The sequence below is a fragment of the Aythya ferina genome (assembly GCF_964211825.1).
Source record: "Aythya ferina genome assembly, chromosome: 12".
In the NCBI taxonomy this organism is placed as follows: Eukaryota; Metazoa; Chordata; class Aves; order Anseriformes; family Anatidae; genus Aythya; species Aythya ferina.
Genome location: NC_140308.1, coordinates 4867243 through 4887560, shown reverse-complemented (window position 1 = coordinate 4887560; position 20318 = coordinate 4867243). Strand labels below are relative to the sequence as shown.

Genomic DNA, 20318 nt, shown 5'->3' with positions numbered 1-20318 from the left:
TAACTCTCTTTAAAAGGTCCTACAGCTTTGGAAACAGCGCGATAGCGAGTGTCTGTTATTAGCCTGAGGAGTTGGGTGTTTGCAGGACGAGGTGATGGAAAGAAAGGTGCTCTGGAGTTTAAAAACTTCTTTTTAAGATAAAAAGGAGCTATGTTTTTTCATTGCATTTGTAGTTACAGATACGAGGTTTTCTTTTCCATTTCAATGTGTTACGTACAGCTTTTTAGCAAACAGAAAAGACGAAACCCAGAGTACAAAGCAACCCACTTGCTGGTTGTGTGTAGGAGGCACGTGTCCAAGGCAGTTTTTCAAGGGGCTTACAGTGCTGTCAACGTGACCCTTCCGTTTTCCTTGCAGAAAAAGATTTACAAGTACAAGAAGGTGCTCAGTAACCCCAGCCGCTGGGAGGTGGTGTTGAAGGAGATCAGGACGCTGGTGGACATGGCGCTGACGTCTCCGCTTCAGGACGATTCCATTCACCAAGCCCCACTGGAGATCGTCTCTAAACTGCTCTCAGAGGTATGATCCCAGCCGTGCTCCTGCAAGACAGTGTCACCTTTAGACGAGAGACAAATGGTTAAAAGTTTGTGGGTGGGTTTTATTTTAACTTGGCTTTCAAAATTTTTTCTTTAAATCTGCTCGTGACTTCTGCTGACTTGAGTGGAATTTGTACTTTTTAGGGAAGAGAAGAATTTGACCCATGTTAGGTAGATGTCTGGAAACAAAACAAAAAAACATTTCTCTTGAGGCTATGGGGTTTTGTTCGGTTATTCGTGGTAAATTTGTTATGGGTCTGACTCAAGTCTTATTTCGAGTCAGTAGTAAAACTTCCCTTGACTTCTGTTCTACTGGCTTTGTTTGCAAGACTGATCATCCTTGTACAAGGCCAACAAATGTATCTACCAATAAATTCATAGTGCAGCTTTCTGTTATTACCAGCTCTGTCAAAGAAAAATATTTTCCTTCTTCAGAGATATCTATTCTTCTTTTTTACATCTATTTCAGATAGTTAACTTTTTTGTGGACAGGAAATTGAATGCTAAACAGGTTTTTGACGTCCAAATTATGAAGTGCAAAGATTTGGGATAAGCAATGAAGTTGCCAGCTGTCTGTCTTGCACTAGGCTCTGTAACCTCAGGATGGATCGGGCTGCTGAGAAAGCCAAAAGCACTTTACTAGTGAAAACCAGTGACTTCCAGTAGGCTTTTACTGATTCCATTTTAGAAGAAGGAACTTAAGGAAAACTGCAGCAGTTGTTTTACTACCAAAAATGGTATACAGCAATGCAACCGTTCTTTTATTAATTTTCTTAGAAACATACAGCCTGGCTACAGAAAACAATTTTAAGAACTCTATCGCTAGCTTTAGTTTTCCAGTTAATTGAATCCTGCTCTGGCATCCTGGTGTTTGTGTGCTTAGCTTTCGTGGCTGGGGTGACTTGAATCTGACGGTATTGAGGAAGAAATTGAAGCTTCCACAACCCCTCATAGCAGATCGTGTAAGACCTTCTTTAAGAGAATGATTTTAATTTGATTAATTTTATTCTAAAAATAAATAAAGGCAGTCTTGAGCCTTTCTATGAGTGTCTGTGGTAGCTGAGAGTACAGTGTATGCTGCTGTGCCAGCTCAGAACTGTTTGCTCATCCATTTCTTCTGTTTGACTCTTGCAGAACAACAACTTAACCACTCAAGACCATGAGAGCATTATTGTGGTGAGTAACTTTCTGTCAGAATCTGGGAACAAATCCGTATGGTTCAGTAACACTCCTCTCAGTGCTTAAGCCTGTGCCCTACTGAAGTTGGGCAGATATGAAAGCACTTGTACCAATGCTGATGAATTTGGGCTGGATCAAACCAGTTTGGCCTATTGGTTTTTGCATAGTTTATTGTTTCTCTTCCCTTGCTTCCTAGAAGAATTATGATAGTTTCCTCACCAAGTTACATGAAACAGTACAGCATATGTAGGGTTAATCTGTTTCCAAAATGGCCTCCTTACTGGGCTACACAGTGCAATGTTATATATGTACTTTAAATAGTCAAAAAACATCATTTCCAGATGTGCCCTATAAAACCCTTAGGCTTAGTAGTTTCCTGAGGGGCTAATGCTGCCATATACAGAATGTCTCCATCTCTGATGGTATGTGAGCAAGGGATTGTTTTTGTAAGTGCGGATATGTGTATGTGTCACTGCAGTTTAACCCCCTGCTGACTTGGTTTGTAGAAATACTCTCTCAACTTTTTTTTATCTTCTGTAGGTTGCGTTTATTTAGACATAGAAGTGTGTCAAATAGCTACCTTCTTCCTTGTGCAAGAAAACACAAAATCTCAACAATTTATCAGAGAGGTGGAAATTGCTACCCCATCACTATAATTTAATTTCAGTCGCTGGCAATTTCCAGGAGCTTTTCCCAGCAGTCAGATCTAGAACTTCCCCATCACCTGATCGTATCATGTCCCTATGAATCCTTCTGCAACACAAGGCAGCGTGTAGCTGCCCGTAGGTGTGAACTGTGTGTAGCTGCTGTTTAAGATACCCTTTTAGCTGGAGGTAAGTTTCCGAAATGGCCTTTACTTTTCTTTGAGATCTGCTGTAGCTTTCATTTTTCTCTAGTGCCAAGGAAAGTTCAGGCTTCCAGTGAAAGCTGGTTGTTTTGGGGAAGGATTTTTTTAATAAAAGATGTCAGGTAGCCCTGCTGTGAGCAGGAAGGTTGGACCAGGTGGCCTCCAAAGGTCCCTTCAGCCTAAATAATTCAGTGATCCTGAGTGAAGGCTGCTTCGGGTCAGTCCTGCCCTTCTGCAGGTTGTGCCCCAGCCGTTAAGGAATCAGAGGTTTCTGGGCATCAAAGCTCACTGCCATTGTACAGCCAACCTGTGCTATTAGGAGGTACTGCTGTTGCTGTGTGCTTGTGTTGTGTTGCAGAGGCACACAGTGATTTGCTGCGCAGACCACACCACCTTCACTATCTAGATGTCACTGGACCAGATCAATATTACAACTCGTCCCTTCCTGGTAGGGGATCAGTCGCCCGTCACTGGGCGATGCGAGGCAGCAGGTTCCACAGAAGGCAAACGCAGGCTGCTTCACGCTGCCACTTCTCCATACTGACTGTACAGGCAGAGCCTTGACCCCCTTGACAGTGTCTGCTGTGGCTATTCCCTCCATTTAGCAGGGTCAGGGCTGAACAAAAAAGCCCGTTTTTTGTAGGCTGGTAGCCTGGGTTTCATTGGTAAAATTCACATTAACATTAACCTGCTCGTGTGTGAAAGCAGCTGTTGTGAAACATGCTTATTTTGGGCAGACTGACTGGGGCTGAAGGCCTTAAGGAGATGAGAGGGAGAGCAAAAATCAGAAGAGGCTGCCTTAGTAAAGCTCCAGATGCCATCCAGATAAAATATCTGGTGTTCAATTGCTTAATACAAAATGTCCTAGCTGCTGCTTAGAGCCTTACTTTTAAATGGGTACTGGGAATCCCTTTAGCTCGAGATTGGAAAAGCCCGAGGCACCATCACGTAGAGAGAATACATTGTTCTAGTACCATTTCCTAAATTACAAAGGAAGTAACAACAACATAAGTTCATTACACTGTCAGTGGCAGGTATGACCTCTAATGTATTTACTGAGCATAAACCACATCGGTTGGCATAGTAGCAAAGAAGGAATTGTTGATCTCAACTTCCAAAAAGTTACATTCTTGATTTTGATAAATAGAGGCCTTCCAGGTAAACACAGTGCTGTATTTCTTTTCATGAGTTATCAGCTGTATGTGAGCTTGAACTCTTATATAAAAGACATGTATTTGTTTGGTGGTTTTCTATTTTTTTTTTTTTCCCTTTAGAGAGATGTTATTACCAAAGCAGTGAAGCAGATTTGTCCTTGCTATATTACATACCGAATAACTGTTCTACTGCTCCTGTTTTCATTGAAACCATTATAAAAATTTTACTCCTTTGCTGTGTTTTATGAATTTACACTGATATAGTTAAAAGCAAAACTTTTCAGAGGATTCACAGCAAGGGTATGCTTAAGCTTCTGTGTAAAACACACAGCCCACCTCTAATTTCTATCCTGATGCTTTTGTCCATTTTTAAAAGTAGTGACCTTTCTTTTTGCAAGAAAAATGTTTCCCTGCAGAACTCTTACTCTAGTTGCAACCTTCTAATTATTTTTTTTTTCTCTTTATTTTATTTCATTTTTTTAAAGGCAATTGCACCTTTGCTGGAAAACAACCATCCTCCTCCTGACCTCTGTGAATTCTTCTGCAAGGTATCAAAGCAGGTTTCTAAAATCTAATCGCTGTATATGACTGTAGTTCTTTGAGGGGATTGTTGCTTTTTTCTTTAACTCCTTGCCTCATGCCCAAATTGATCTCCTCTTTTGGTCAACAGCTGGTGATAATGGAATAGTTGACAGCACCATTATGATAAATAGATACATACTCTTCACACACCAGACTGCACAGTATTGATAATCCATGAGAGTTAAGATCTTCAGACAACCCCACCCCAGCCTGGGTACATGAAATGCCCTACTGTATGTTCTATTTAGCTAATGCAAAAATCGTTGGAGTCACTGGGTTCAGATGTGTTGGTAATGTGATGCATAACTCAGCCGTAATGGTTTTATGTCATGGGGTAGTGGTAGTGGAAAGATCGTAAGGACCCATCCTCTTTCCTGGAAAATCCAGGCTTCTGCTGCATTGTGCATCTTTTCTGTACAGTTTCAAGTGCTTTGGAGTGCAAAGCTTCTGGATTTGAAAGTACTACTTTTTCTCTAGGTCTCTTTGCATTTCAGTTTCAAGGCTGCTTTAATCTGCTTGCTGAAGACTGGATGTACATTTATAAAACAGCCTGGATGTTGCTTAAAATTCCCACCCGGAGTTACCTGTCAGCAGTTACTCCTGCAGCAATTGTCAGACTTCAAGAAAGAATTCTGACTTTATTTCACTTTGATAAGCCAGCCTTAGGGCCATTCCTAGTCTCAGATTCCAATACCTCCAAGACTCCATGTTGCTCACCAGCCTCTCATCCTCCAAGCTATATGGGCACTTACATTTTTTTTTTCCTTTTGGTCTCCATCAGAGATAGCTACTTATTTACCTCTAAAGGTGTGGGATGGGCTGTGTATAGTAGCAGCATGCAAATTTGTTTTTACAGGTTATGAACTCTCCCTCCTCAGAGATTACAGAACTTGAGTGGGCAAGGCTAATGAGTAGACTATGGTGTCTTCACAATTGGCCCTGCCTTGAGCAAGGGTTGGGACAGATGAGCTCCTAAAGTCCTTTCCTGCTTGAATTACTCTGACTGATATATTGGGATATATCCCAAAAACTGTTAAATTCCAGTGAGTTTCCTGAAGAATAAGCAGTAGGGAAAACAATTTGCACAGTTCATGAGCTTCCATTATAATTTTTTATTAGACACCAGCAAATCTGTAGGACAGAACAGTATCCTATTCCCAGGAAAGATTAATTAGCCCTTGGATTTTATTACTCTAGGGGTAATCTGTGCACAGGGTGTGAAGCCAGGGGAGACCCATTTTGATAATTCCTGCAGCTCACAAAATGACCTGTTGCTCCTTACAGCACTGCCGAGAGCGCCCGCGGTCGATGGTTGTGATAGAAGTGTTCACGCCAGTGGTACAGAGGATTCTCAAACACAACATGGTGAGTGAAAGAAACTTTTTACATCACAAAGCTGTGGCAAAGAGTAGCAAATAAATAGAATAAAATATTTAAGGCAGTTGACTTAACTGTGATCTCAAGGATGAGTCTCATCCCTCTGTAGCAAGACAAGCAACTTCTTTTCACCAACTGGTATAATGTTAGAAACCATCCGCTGTCCTCCTGTATCCAGCATGAATCCAGTAGAAAACAGTTCTTATTTCTTATTTTTATAACGTTATTATTATTTAACTCCTCGAGTTTACAGAACTAGCTAGAAAGCCTAAGATGGCGAAAAGGTCGTATTCCTGGCTCCGTGCCTGTGCTCTCCAGACATGTAAACATTTTTGAATATTCTGTAGTGTTCAATGAAATATTCTGTAAATGTTATTCTTGGAGTTCAGGGTAATTTTTTTTTAAAGAATCCAGAGCTCTTGAGGGGTCTCAAGTAAAATCTAAATGCATAGTGTAATGCTTGTATTTGGTTAGCTTCAGAGAATTGGGTATATTTACTGTACTTAACATTTGCAGATTGAAAATCAACATGTCTGTACCGCAGTGTGTAGTCAGAGAATTTACGGTGTCATATATTAATTAGAGTGGATTTGGGCACTTTACTGCTCTCCGGGGATTTTTGTACTGAATAGTCTTTTAGAGAATGTGTGTGTGTGCATGTAAATAAAGTAATCCTTCAGGGGGACAGTGCTGTTGGCAGTAAACTTCATAACCTTAGGAGGCCACGTGCAATTTAGTGTGCTTAGAGCAGGAAACCTAGCTGTCTGTTCCAACCTCTGCCACTAATTTCCTCTGGGGTCTTTGATAAGTTCATGGCCAGTCCTGTTCCACAGTTTCCCACTTACCAAACGGAGAAAGAGTGTTTCATTTATCTGTCATTTTGAAGTTTCAAATGATGGAGGATAGCTCATTGTGTTGCTGATAGCACCGAGTACGTGCAGGACTGGAGCTTATCACGTGCTGAGTTGTGCTGGGAGCACTCGGCAGCCTCTCCCTGCCTTTTGATCACAGCTGGTTGTGGGCTCAGCCCAAATGTTTGAGTACAAGCACTATTGCTTTATCCTTTAGGAGTAAACAATATTGATAGCGTGCCTTGTTTTGTACGTGTTACAGTGACAGGTCATTCTATTATTTTTGGAGGTATTTTATTTTAAAGCTGTCAGCAGTGACGTGCTCTTTATGATCTCTTGGGCTTTTGTTCTAATTTCAGTTAGGACACTTACACAGGTTGAAAAAAATGAATTGTAACTGCACGAGCTATTTTGCAAGGAGTTTCCATGAAGTTAAATGGCACCAGGGGATATACGAAGCATGTGCGGTCTCATGCTGTTGAACCAAGTGCATTTGCACCTGCTAGAAGGAGCTGTTGGATGTTCGGTGATGTGAATTGTAATGGAATCGCCGACAGTCTTTTTCCTGGGTCATATTGGCAAAGAGTGACTCTAGGCTTGAAGGGAACATGGTTCTGTCTAGGGCTGTATTCACATTTTTGGTGATTTTTCCTAGTTGTACAGCTGATGAGATGTTAATATAGGTTGTGCGATAGCAGTGCCTGAAATCAAAATAAGGAAGGAAGAATTCAGCACTTCGAGAGCGTGTCTTCCCTTTCACAGTGCCCTCGTTCATTACCACTTGCAGCATTTCTTTAAGATTTTGGTTGCCATTAATTTCTTCAGGATGACTTCCTCTTCCTTGAGGGATAATGGGGAGGGATTGCTGTACTCACAGGCCTTGTTCACCACTTGGAAGTGTAGTTTTGTAGCTCTGTAACACCTGCATAATAAGAATCACAGAATCACAGAATTTCTAGGTTGGAAGAGACCTCAAGATCATCGAGTCCAACCTCTGAAAGGTTACACCTGTGTAAATTAGCAGGAATGTGCTGTGGAATAGCATTCACCAGACAGCAGATTGTATTCCTTCCGCATCTCAAAATAGCAGGTAAGGCGAGGAGATGCTGGATTTCAGAGAGCAGGTGCCTTCCTCTGGAAGCAAGCAACTGTGGAGCTTACCAGTCAAATTCATGTTGTACCTGGAGTACAACAGAGAAAGAACTGACCTGTGGTTTTATAACTGATCATTTAATCGTCACATGTCAAAAAAGATTTTCTCTAAAAGCAGAGTAGGTACAATGTCAAATATTGAAGTAAAAATTCAGGTTTGAGTCGCTCTTCTAAGAAACTGCAGTTATGAGTGGAAGCAAAAATGTACAATAATAAAAAATGCATTTCAAAGTAAAGGTACAAAATTAAACATATGAAAGAAAAATAACTGCAGGTAGGAACACTGAACATGCCTTTTGTTTTGAAATGGGTCTGGGGGGAAAGAGGAGATTGTAAATCATGCCATTATTAGTGAGTAGCACATTACTTCAGCATGCAGTGGTATTGTGCTCCTGAAGCTGTCAGCATAACAAGAGAGTGAATTCAGCTGTGTTTGAATTGATTTCTTTTGAAAACCCACAGTTTCAATGTACATTGCAGGCATGTTTCACCGTCTTCACTGAGTCTCTCCTTTTTGGACAGGATTTTGGGAAATGCCCTCGGTTGCGTCTGTTTACTCAGGAGTACATTCTGGCTTTGAATGAGCTGAATGCTGGAATGGAGGTGGTGAAGAAGTTTATCCACAGGTTGGTTACATTCAGTTTTACAGTGTGTTTTCCAGTCCTGTGTGCACACTTCCTTACATTACTTCTCCCAGCCCTGCTCACGTCTGTAGTTAGCTGGTAGAGTAGCTGGTGCTTTTTGGTACTGGCAAACAGCAAATAAGTGAGAGGTGGCCATGAGGAGATGTTGCTGAAGGGTTTTTTTAGCTTATTCTTAAATATGGCTGGGGATTTCTGTGTTTCATCCTGGAGGTGAATGGACACATCTGTGTGTACATGCCTTTTATGCACTGAGACTCAGAGCCTCTACAGAGAGATTCCCATCAACTTCAGACCCTGCAATGATCACATGTGAGCTTTCAGGGGTACTACGTCATGTAAAGTGAGGACACAGCTCAGCCTCCTTCTGAAGTAGGACTATTTGGAAGGGATTTACAGGGTTAAAATGCTCTGTTATGGCCTGTCTGAAGATTCCCTGAGGCTGTCTATCCAGTTCTGGCACCTTGTTCTGTCTGACTGTTTTTGCCCACAGAAATCTTCATTGCAGTGATGTTGTCTTGGCTTTTGTTTTTCAGCATGCATGGTCCGACTGGACAATGTCCCCATCCCAGAGTCCTGCCAAATCTCGTGGCTGTCTGCTTAGCAGCCATTTATTCATGTTATGAGGAATTTATCAACAGGTCAGTATGAATTCTTAGTTCACCACATGTTACTCCCAAACTCGTGGCGTCAAAGAGTTTTCATTCAGGCTGTAAACAAGATCGGCATGAGCATGGGTGTGGGTATGCAAGAGCATGTCTTCATTCTTGCTCCACCCATTGCTAGCGTTACATGTGGGTGTTCTGTACGGTCACATGCGTGTTTTTGTAGGTATGTGACTGAATTTGTTACGCTTTGCATGTTTGGAAATCTGAGGACAAGAAGATGCCGAATCCCCATTCACTTGGACTCACAGTGACATGCTCCATGGCAGTGAGGCTGGCATGTCATCACTGCACAGCTTTAGCTCCTGTGCTTGAACAATGGCAGTGCAGGTGCCACAGGAGCTCAGCGCTTCCAGAACTGAAGTGCTGCAAGCTGCAGGAACTTTGGGGATGCAGCGCAGCAGCCAGCTGTGTGCAGACCTTGGCCACTATTGAGATGTTCCTCTGAGGCAGGCTGCAGCTGTAGCTGGCCTTTTAGAATAGCAGAAGATGAGAGTTTTGCTCTTTAGAACAGCAGAAGGTGAGAGTGCTCCACAGCAGCCTCTGGGAACTGAGCACTACCCAGAGCAGCCTCAGTTTTACTCTCTTTCTGGCACATGAAGTGGGTGTTACACCTAAATCAAAGGGAATGGTAAGATCCTGAAGAAGGGGGTTGTGTGGAGATCCCCGTGTATCTATAGCTTTGAACCTGAGCTGGTTTCATGATGCTGTCTCCATTATCATGGAAAATCGGATTCCCGACCTACCACAAAATAGATGCTGCAGTTCCTGACACACGAGCCAGTTTCCAGTAGACACCGAGGGTTCCCTTCTGTTATGTTTCCTGTTTGTTTATGACTATCTGACTTTCCTCATGGTAGAGCACGGACGGGGGCTGCTTAGTGTCCAACAGAAATTCCAGACACGAGGGCTGCAGACAAATGTCTGGGCATGTACTGTAGCCAGATACATACTTGGGCATGGATCCTGTTACAGCTTTGCACAACTTGGATGGGAAAGTTCACCTTTGTACTAAACTGGCGTGTCAATTAGACTAATGAAAAGCTGAAATGTTTGCAGAGTAGGGGCTGCAGAACAGTCCTGTCGGTGCCTTTAATATTTTTAATTGATTTCAATAATCTGATTACCCGGGAGAAAGCAATCAGTGGGCTGGGGTGAAACGTGGTGGGAAATTGCAAAAGATGTTGGTTTCTCAGTGTTGCCCTCTCCCTCCTGCTTTCTGCTGTTATGTCTGGTTATCAAAATTGTTTGTTTATTTTTAAAATTCAGCCGAGACAATTCGCCAAGCCTGAAGGAAATTCGGAATGGCTGCCAGCAGCAGTGTGACCGAAAGCCTAATCTCCCCCTCCGCCTTCTTCACACGAGTCCCGACCTGGTCTCTCAAGAGGCCACCTTGACTGAATCGCGGCTCAAACCAGTCATCGTCACTTCGAACGAGATCCACGTGGAAGTGGAGCGCAACAACACGGCTAACCAGAAGATGACAGCCAACGTGGGCAATGACAGCGAGCCCAACCTGATCGACTGCTTGATGGTCAGTCCCACCTGCAGCACCATGAGCATCGAGCTCAGCGCCCAGGCAGACAGGATCCTCGGCTGCTATGTCGAAATACTCAAGATGCTGTGAGTAACTGTGTTAAACAGCTCTTTGAACAATGTCATCCTAATGATGGGGGGGGGCTTTTCCCACAGGCCTGGTGTCGTCAAACATCTGTGACCAGCAAGCACACGGTTATAAATCCATCTCCAGCACTGGAGGCCAGCCTCTGAAAGAGACATCTGGCACTGCCAATACATACTATAAATAGCTTTAGGAAGATGAAAAGGGAAAGCTGATTTGTACAGTGAGCCTCGGGCATATTACAGAAGACAGGATATTGTTGCCAGTGGTTTCTCTTTTGTTCTTAGCCACCGGAAAAAAAATAAAAAATCTATTTGTCTCCCAAGAGCTCTTGGGATTGCCTGAGACAAAGCTAGAAAAGACAGGTCCGTTGCTGGTGCAGTGGTAGGCAGCACTGCTCCCCTGGCTTCAGCAGGAGGTAGATGAGGCCAGTGCCTTTCACTTAAGTGTTCTCCCTGCAAATGTCTGTAGAAGTTTTAGGACTTGCTCAGATTTACTTCAGTTACAATGGATCCTCTGTTGACTGATTGCTTTCATACAGCAAACCTGGATTAATGAACCATTGCTCAGATAACCTTTAGCATATGATGGCTCCACGGTTTCCTGGGAGGCAGATCCTCTGAATATCTCCAAGAGGAATGTAGAATAAGAAATTCTTTAGGGAAAGCTTCTTTGTCTCCTGGATAAATAAATGAAGTGAAGGGGTAACACAAAAGGTAGACTGCAGGATAGAAGCTTGTAATAGAACCGTGTGTTAATGAAGTGTACTAAACCAACCCGAAACACTTTTGTGGCCTTTGACAGCTAGCTCTGTTACTGGGTTGCATATGTCTGTGGGCAAACTAATGACTATTAAAAAATGTAATGCTTAATGAAGTGATAGTTGATATTTTTTAGATTACACGATAGTGGGTTAAATTTGGCCTCCTCTGTAAACTGTGAGCATTTGCCATGCTGAAGTCAAATGCCAGCTTGAGTATTCACTCTCTAGGAACTGCTTGAAGTGCCATGATGGAGGATTTTGTGAAAGTTTTTCCCCATGTTTTCAGTGTTTTCAGAGTATATAATGCCAATTTCAACATAATTCCTTTACTCACTCCTGTGCTGTCTTGCAAATACATTCATACACACCCAGAATTGGAGGCAGTGTAAGTGAATCCAAGATACTGTTCCTATTACATTCTTGAGTGGGAAGTTGCTGAAGGATGATTTTTTTCCCCTTGCCTAGCCTCCTCTCCCCTTAAAAAAATGTTTGCATTAGAATAGCACAGTATCTGGCTTTGCTTTATCTGATGGCTTCTAAGTCTTCATGCACCCAGGTGCTGCATTAAACATGTGGTGTATTTATTCCTGTCCCCTTGACTCTAGATGTTTTCCATAAACACTATGAACTCTCTCAGTCCTGATGCTGGCTTGGGTGCTGACTCATTAAACATTGACGGTTTTGGTTTCATCATGCAGCTGACACACTTATAAACAAATTCACAAACGGGCATGTTCTTCCTCACGGTCTCCCTAAACTTTGTAAGTTTGATATGCCAGGTCTCCATTTCCATATTAGTTCTTGCACAAAGAAATTATTTCTTAGTTCACTCAATACTTTAAAATAACTTTTTTTGATGTTTGCTTTCTTTTTTTAAATTTTTAATCAAGTTCTTCAACAGCAAAAGTGAATATAGGAATCTGTTATTGCTATTGCACAGGTTGTAGGGCAGAACAGCTTTGTGCCCTTTTTCAGATTGTACACTGGTAATTCTGAAGGGCAAAGCCCACAAGACTCATACAGTGCAGGAGCAGTGATACTACACAATTGGTGCAACTTCCCTTGGATTGCCTTGCCAAAGTCCACACCCAGCTTTAGAAATCACAACCTATGAAAATATAGGACAGTTTCTAAGGCAGAGCCATAGCTGGTATATATTGTTGTAGCTCCACTGAATTGGGTTCACTTCTTTTCCTGTTTACTCCCTGATTTTTATTTTATTTTTTTGGCTCCCAAAAGCATTGCTGCAGAAATTAGTTCTGCTCCTGATCCTGCCACTGGCATACTGGGAGATCTTAAGACAAGTTGCTTCTTTTTGTGCCTCATTTGCCTTACTTGTAAATGTAGGTAAAGATGCTGAAAAATGTTTTAATAAACAACCAGTGTTGGGAAAGCACTGTAGAAGGGCTAGTATTACTGACAAAAATGCCAGATAATCCCGCTGTGATGCGCACTGTTAGCATGCTTAAGCTCTTCTTGAACAAAGTCTTTCTGATGCTCTAAATACTGTTACTGTACTTTGAAAAATGGAGAATGTGAATAAAGAGAATTGGAGTTCATGCCAATAGGAAGAAAACATTCATTATAAAAACAACAGCTATCCAGGAGCTGAGCTCTCAGCAGGCAGTCACTAAAATAATGTTCTTATTAATATCAGTGGTAAGCCAAACATAAATAAGTTGCTTAGCATTGAATTTAATTGTTCTTTTAGGTGTCTGACTCAATATCATCATCAAAACAAGAGTCACCAACAATGATATCTTTTTTACATAATTAACTTAGGGCAGCGGGGAGTAATTTATTTAGGCAGATTTTAATTATTGAAAGTCTAGCAAATATGAGTTCTTAACAGTTATCTTCAGCAGAGGACATTTTATTGTTCACCTAACTCCTACACAATACATACTTGTGAATAAAAAGCTTCTAATATCGATTAAAGCGTAGCAGCGATCATTTAATGATCACTGTAAGACTCCCTCCTTGCACAGAAGGCTAAACGTGCAGGTTAGAAAATTCGTCTGCGTGGTCATTTCCAAAGCACCAAGAATATCTCTGACCCTTTTTCTACTGTAGTTGAGCAACAAAACACAACTATTGCATACGAAAGGAAAACAGAAAGTCGTAGATTTTAAAATGTTGGCAGATGTCCACTTTAAGATGTCTGGGCAGATTTGAGAGGAGAGACAGAACAGCAGAACATGATATTTTTGTCCTGTGCTCAGGAGTGGATCAAACTTCTGTGTCAATATTCCCTAATGCATCCTGGACTCTGTGAGGGTTATTCATGCCAGCCAGTGCCTCCTGAATGCCACAAGGCTGAAATTGGTGCGTAGAAAATGCACTAAATTAATTGAAATCTTTCTGTTCATCAGATTGAATTAGAGGATCTGAGAGCTGCTCAGCACTGTCCAGCTCCTTACTTGCATGTTAATGTCGCCGTGCATTAGGGAATCGGTGGTGCTAAATTTGCTTCTTCAAAACCCCAAGTCGGGGGACTTGGTCATCTTCGTATTATCTGGTGGAGTTGCCTAAAAGATGTTTGATCTTGTCAAGCCACTTGGTCTGGAGAAATGAACTATTTCTGAGCAGTCGTTCGTTGCTTCTTTATTACGCTCTAAAAACAAAGAGGGTTTGGGGCTCACGGTCTCTCGGCGATAAGACCAACAGCTTTCCAAACGCCAGCATCCACTGGAGCTTCCCCTGCCTTCCCTGCATTCCCCAATAGGTCAGGGGCATGCTCTGCATATCCCCAGTGGATTCTCTTGTGTCGTGTTTATCAGGGTTGCCCTGGGCTGCTAATATGTTTTGGATTGTTTGTGCCGCACATGACATATGGGCAGGTTTTCATTTTGGTGAAAGGTGATCCTTGGGTAGGAAAATGTATTATGTGGACGGGCCAACGGCAACCGTGGCCCAAAGGCAAATCCACTGCGGAGGGGGAATTATTTTTGCGATACTACGGCTGGCCAAGGTGGTGGCCACAACAAGCACGGCCACGTTGTCAGGCTCCCGGTTACCTGCAGCCAGAGCTGATCCCTCTGCCTCTCTCTGCCTGCTTCAGGTGCTCCCAGCTCATGCACGAGCTCCAAACGGAGCAAAAAAAAAAATAATAAAAAGGCAGCCGTCTGAAATGAAAGAAGAGCGCAGATGAGATGAGCGCAGACAGAAAGAAAGTGTTTTTGAAAAGGGAAGAGGTGGGAGGAGGAGAAACACCGTAGGCTTTTAATAAGTAGTTTAGTTTTATTCTTGTGCTGTGTTTGTTTCATGTTTCCTAGCGCAGATTGAAGGGATTACAGGTTGCGTAGATCTTATGTTCAGGTCCCACTCATGTGACCGAGCTCTATATATTTCATAGGAGACAGCTTTCTTTCTCTCTTCTCCTCCCAGGAAAAGAGGCGATGATCTGTTTTTGCTGCCCTCTCGCAGACCTTGCTTCACAAATGGCTGCAGCACATAACCCCCAGCTTTCATCAGTCCAATTCTCTCTGCAGTGTTTTGCTTGGTGTTGGGCTATTACAAGGCAGCTTTTTTTTTCTTCCCATTGCAATTTCCTTTGAAGAGCAGCCATGAAAAATTGATTGGTTCACATTATTACTAATGATAACTCTCCAGATTGCTCAAGGAGGAATTTTGGTGGTGTAACACTTAACCTGAGATGTCGCGGGAACTAAGCCTCGAAGTGGGTTTCAGCTTTTAAGGCTCTGCTACGGAAGATTTGTGACTGCTTTATCTCACGTGATGCGAAACACCTTGAGCACCTTTCAGTTTTCTCACTCAGCCTTTCGACATTTGGGCCTCTCTGCTCTGAATACTGCTCTTGAAGTTATTTCCGCTGCATCGAGCAACAAAAACCTGTCATTTTTAGAGTAAAATCAGGCGCTGGTTTAGGAGGAATTTCCAAAGAATGTGCATAATAATAATAACAATAATAACAAAGATTGTGCTCATTAGGTTCCTCGGCTCTTTGAGGACACAGAGGCAGGCACTGAGGTCCATGCATGAGCTCAGTGTTCAGCTGAACCTAGAGACCATTTGCACAAACTGTGAACTATGTTCTTGCACTTACCAAACAGAACACAATTTTTGATGGAGGCAAAAATTAGGCTCAATGGCTTTTAAAATGAATGGCATGGGCATGAAGTTTCTTTTTTGTGTTATTGTAGCTTGACACATGATATGTTTTGTGCTTCAAATGCTAAACAAAAGGAGAGGAAAATCAACAAGGTATATTCATCAGGGAGCATAGCCAAGACTCTCAAATGTTATTTGCTTTATGTTTTGAGGAGAACCAACGCTGAGGTTTTTGCCTGGCCTGTACATCCTCCATTGCCAGCCTGCCTGCCTTTAAACTCCAGCCTCGTACCTGACTGAGCTCTTTTGTGGTTGTTTAATCAGTGCAGGTGGGGGAACAGACATCTCCCTGAACTCAACACGGTGTTGTGGTTCTTGGCCTGTTGGCAGGGGAGTTTCAGGAAGGAAACAGCTGGGAAAGTACATGCTAGGATTGTCTGGTAACACACCTGTGAAAAGGGCAGGGCTGTTTGCTGAAGTACCTACCGAATGGCACGTAGCTGCATATGGCATGGGAAATCAAAGCGTCCACATTGAACTTGGGACTTCTGCACAGTAGTGTGGAAAAAGAGCTACTAACCCATCCCATGGATTTTGTACAGCGTTCATCTGTATTTTAATATCCGAAGCTACTACCAGCTCCTAGTTCTTGTGGGTTGGTTACTTTGAGATATTATATTGAGTTATATTGGTTATTGAGATATTTTTGTAACCTGGAGTCATACCACTTTTCGGCAAGTGATAATTACTTCTCTGATGGATTGTTAAATGATAATTATTAATTAAAATTTTTTTAACTGCTTCTTAAGAATACTCTGCTCAGGCACACCCAGTTTCATTGTGTCCATGAGCATACCCTGGTGAGCTGTCCCACATGGTGTGTGTTAACCTCTCTCAGTTTATGGAAACCACTCTCTTACGTGGTTCAGAAAGTGGGTGAGACTTCTGGAAATGCATCCATTTAGAACCTTGTCTTTGCAAAAAATGCATCATTTTGGAACAGTTCCTGTGCATATGTTGCCTGTTTCTAATGCTATCAGTAGTGCTGTCCGTTTGGGAACATTACACTTCGTTCCTTCCTAACGAAACATCAGACTTGTGTGCCAAGTTTGCAGTAAGCTGCAGCCAATAATCCAGCTTTTGAAACTAAAATCCAAAGGGTAACAGCAGTAAAAGGAGACTGTAGGATCCTACACATTGTCTTGTACAGACACTCCAAAGTTTTTCGCACCATCTTGCTGGGTTCTGTTCCCGGTTCTGGTGCTGACTTGCTGGATTCACTTCTCCTCTCTGTTCTTTGCTTCGCTCAACTTACATGTACGATGGTCGTGCCTGCTGTGCAGTGTGTTGTTACTGCGGTTAATTAGTACTAACTGATTGCTGGCTGGCTGAGCTTGTTTGAAGGAGCAGGGTGGCCTCTTGTGAGGTGTCTTTCCTACGTGAGGAGCTGGACTGGCTGTGCTGCAGGCACTGGAGCAGCCACGACGTGCAGGCAGATCAAGACAATGCACTGCCAGGGTGCTTTGCAGCGACCCGTGCAGGCTGCAAAGCTGCTAAAGGATGTTCTCTTTACCCTAGTTCATGTGAACATCCCCTTCTGGTGGCTCCTCCTAGGAGGGCAGCGCCGTATATTGACAGCAGAGAATAGAACAGGGCATCAGCTGGCAGCGAACACAACTGAGAGGAGCCACCTCTCACAGGGTACGCTGAGCTCTCTGCAGTGGTATCCTCATCTGTCCTCTTCCACTCATAATTCAGGGATTTGTGAATGAATTGTGAATGTGCACAGCAATCTCTGGAAAAGTTAAGCAAGGTACAGCAAAAAAAAGTGTCAGATGGATGCCGCGCAATTATTTTCTAAATCAGCCTGTGGAATTGTATTTGTTAGGTGTGGGTCAAAAATGGGGACTTATCTTTCTTTCTACAACTAGACCGATGCCTTCTAGCAAAGGAAAATAAATTCCAATTAAATGCAGAATAGAGCTGTAAATAGCAATGGCCTGGTAATTGCTGTACCAACCTAGATGGAAGTATTACTTAGTGATTAAATGTCAACAGGTTTCATAAACAGCAAATGTCTTTAAGTTGACATAAAGAAGGCCTCTCATTGTAAATACCAGATTTATTGTGTCCCTGTGGAGAATGTGCTGAAAATGGAACAGGAAATGTCACCGTAGCTCTTTGGAGTATCTCAATAAAGCAAAAGAGTTGTTGATGCCTGCAGTAAAAAGCTTTTGACTTCTCGAACTAGCTGTTGACAAACCATATTCTGTGCATGCTATCCTGTTAATAAAATGTTCCTCTTTCAGGTCAGACTATGATGACTGGAGACCAGCCCTGGCCAGCTTGCTTCAACCTATCCCGTTTCCGAAGGAGTAAGTTTGCCCTGTCTTAGTATTTACTGATAATTCTTGTTAATGTTGTTTTATGGTGAAACAAGGTCAGGTAAAACCTGACTGTAATAGTGGCTTTGTGCCCCCAGTTATTGAGGTGGGATTCAGAGTTGACTTTTACAGATAGAGGCACCCAAAGTCTTCCTCACCTTCATCTTCCTTCCCCACTTCTCTAAGATGATCTAAAAGAGAAAAGTGGTTCACTAGAGACAGGCAGACAAGAAAGGAAGGGAAGCTGGTGAGGAGGAGAGTAAAGTGAGAGATTTAGTGGAGGAGGATGCTTCACTGGCGTCACAGAGACTCGTATCGTTTGTATTTTGCATTAAATGAAGAAGCTACCCTACGGATCAGCCAGGCTCCCTCGGAAACCTATTAATGAGCAGTAGTGTTTATAAAATGCAGACCTCCACGGACAAACATTACAACCTATAATTGTACAATTTGCTAGCTTATCACATCCCCTAATGACCTGGTGTCTTGAATCACAGAGGTCTAATCCTCTGTGCCAGGTTACCTGGGCTACAGCAAGAGCTTGGAAATAGGCAACAGAGGCATCATTTACCTAAGTCAAACTCGAGTCCTGGGGGAGGTGTAAGCCATACCATGATGCAAGTCACTTCACAGAATGACCATTAATTGCTTTGCTGATGTATGATATTAATTAGGTTTGAACATACTTTGATTGCATTGCAATTAAAGAATTCACCTGGCTGTTGGAGGTAACCAAAATTCTGTTCATAATTATATAGCTGCATTGTAAGTCTCTCACTTGGTTTCTTCTGACCCCGAAGCTCCCACTGATGTTAGCCTTGGATGCTTGTTTAAGGCAGAATGCAGGAAGAGCCACAAGATTCAATCAGAGTGCTATTTTTTCTTCATTTTTTCCCCCTAGGTTAACGAAGGAGACTTTACCTGATCTTTTCTGGAAAGATTATTCTTTTTGTCTTGTGTGCTGCAGTTGCTTAGCAAATCCTCTTATTATCTGGAAAGAAATGAAAAGTGTTTTTTTTTTTCTTCTTTATTTCTTTTTCCCCTTTCCTCCTCACAAATCCTCATGATATTTTGTTTTGAATTTCAGGGCGCTTGCACATGAGAAATTCACAAAGTAAGTTGGTGCTTGTTTGTTTCGTTAAGGGGAGTGATTACTTAAAATACTTGTACTAGTCAATAACAGCAGCGATGCATTATTCAATATGGTGTCTCTGAGGTTTTTTATCTGTGTGGGGCTGTGAGCATGTTCTGTTAACAATATAAAGATGTAGTTTTCTTTGTAATTTACTGCGACAGCAGGAGCCCAAGGACCAAAGGCACTAGATGCTGATAGAATTTACAAACCAGTTTGTCACTGCACATCTCTGAAAGCTTTTCTAGTCTGTTTTGAATAGACTGTGTCCTTGGTAATCACTTTTAGACCTCCTATTTCCTTCCTGTGGAAGCAGTTCAACTTGTTTCTCTTTAGTGTGCATCTTTTAAAGTGTAATCCAAGAGAACTGTGACACTTGTGTGAATACTGCAACCAGCAGCTGCTTTTTCTTGTCCTTTTACATTTCTTTTTTTTCTTTTCTTTTTTTGTTTTAGGGAGCTGAAATATGTGATTCAGAGATTTGCAGAAGACCCGAGACAAGAAGTGAGTTCAGTGCCCATTTTCACAGAGCATTAATTGGAGGGATTGCGAGTATGCTTGATCCTTCCTTAAGCAGTTTGTTTCAAAACACAGTGTAGTTTTGCTGCTCTTGAGTCTCAGAGGGGTTAGTAGCCACTCAGGATATACTGTTTTAGTATCAATGGTTCCTTCCCTTATGTGTTGTGACCTTGTCTGAGCTCAGTTGATGTCCTTATTCTTCAGTAAACTGCAACCAGCAAGATTTCCCCAGTTTCTTGATTCTCTCCTAGCTTTTTGTCTTCCATATGAAAAGAAGGGAAGCAAAATCCATGGATCCATGCAGCTTACAAAAAAGCAGGGTTTATTTAACTGTGTTTCAGTTACATTTTGTGCAAATGACCATAATTCTCATAAATTAGCAGGAGAAAGGGGGTAGGAGGTACGTTACTGGAACGAGTACATAGCTGTAGCATAGCCTCACGGTGGCTGACTGCTTCATAGCTGCACATGTAATGTGTTTAACATAATCAGCTCTGGCTGACTCAGAGGGGACCTCTCATCCACATTCATATTTTTGTGCCAGCATAAAGAGGAGAAAGCTCCCCCGAACTGTCGGTGAGGAGCCTGTGTTGTCATCATTGCCCGGAGCTCATGGTTTTCATTGTTTCAGCCTTTGTGAGCAGTAGTCACCCTTGCTGAATAAGAAAGGCTTTATTTTTCAGAATGGCACCAGGATTTCATCTGTCACTATCATTAAGTCCCCAAGTAAGGGGGCATGGACTTTACCTCCCCTCTGACCTCCTCAAAAATTAAATCAGAATGTCTGTGTCTATTCAGTGAGGAAAAAAAAAAAGAGAAAAAAAAAGCTTAATGGTGACTCCTC

General features: G+C 42.3%; 1 protein-coding gene across 2 annotated transcripts in view; it reads left to right on the top strand.

Moving 5' to 3' along the window:
- Positions 1 to 20318, top strand: part of CMIP (c-Maf inducing protein) — a 126713-nt gene that overhangs the window by 94401 nt on the left and 11994 nt on the right. For both annotated transcript variants that reach the window (XM_084533898.1, XM_084533899.1), the window contains exons 4-13: positions 358 to 519; positions 1671 to 1712; positions 4202 to 4264; positions 5583 to 5663; positions 8201 to 8304; positions 8856 to 8960; positions 10254 to 10607; positions 17749 to 17814; positions 18911 to 18937; positions 19411 to 19459. In XM_084533898.1, the coding sequence (XP_084390024.1) occupies positions 358 to 519; positions 1671 to 1712; positions 4202 to 4264; positions 5583 to 5663; positions 8201 to 8304; positions 8856 to 8960; positions 10254 to 10607; positions 17749 to 17814; positions 18911 to 18937; positions 19411 to 19459 (1053 nt within the window). The remainder of the gene's footprint in view (positions 1 to 357; positions 520 to 1670; positions 1713 to 4201; positions 4265 to 5582; positions 5664 to 8200; positions 8305 to 8855; positions 8961 to 10253; positions 10608 to 17748; positions 17815 to 18910; positions 18938 to 19410; positions 19460 to 20318) is intronic.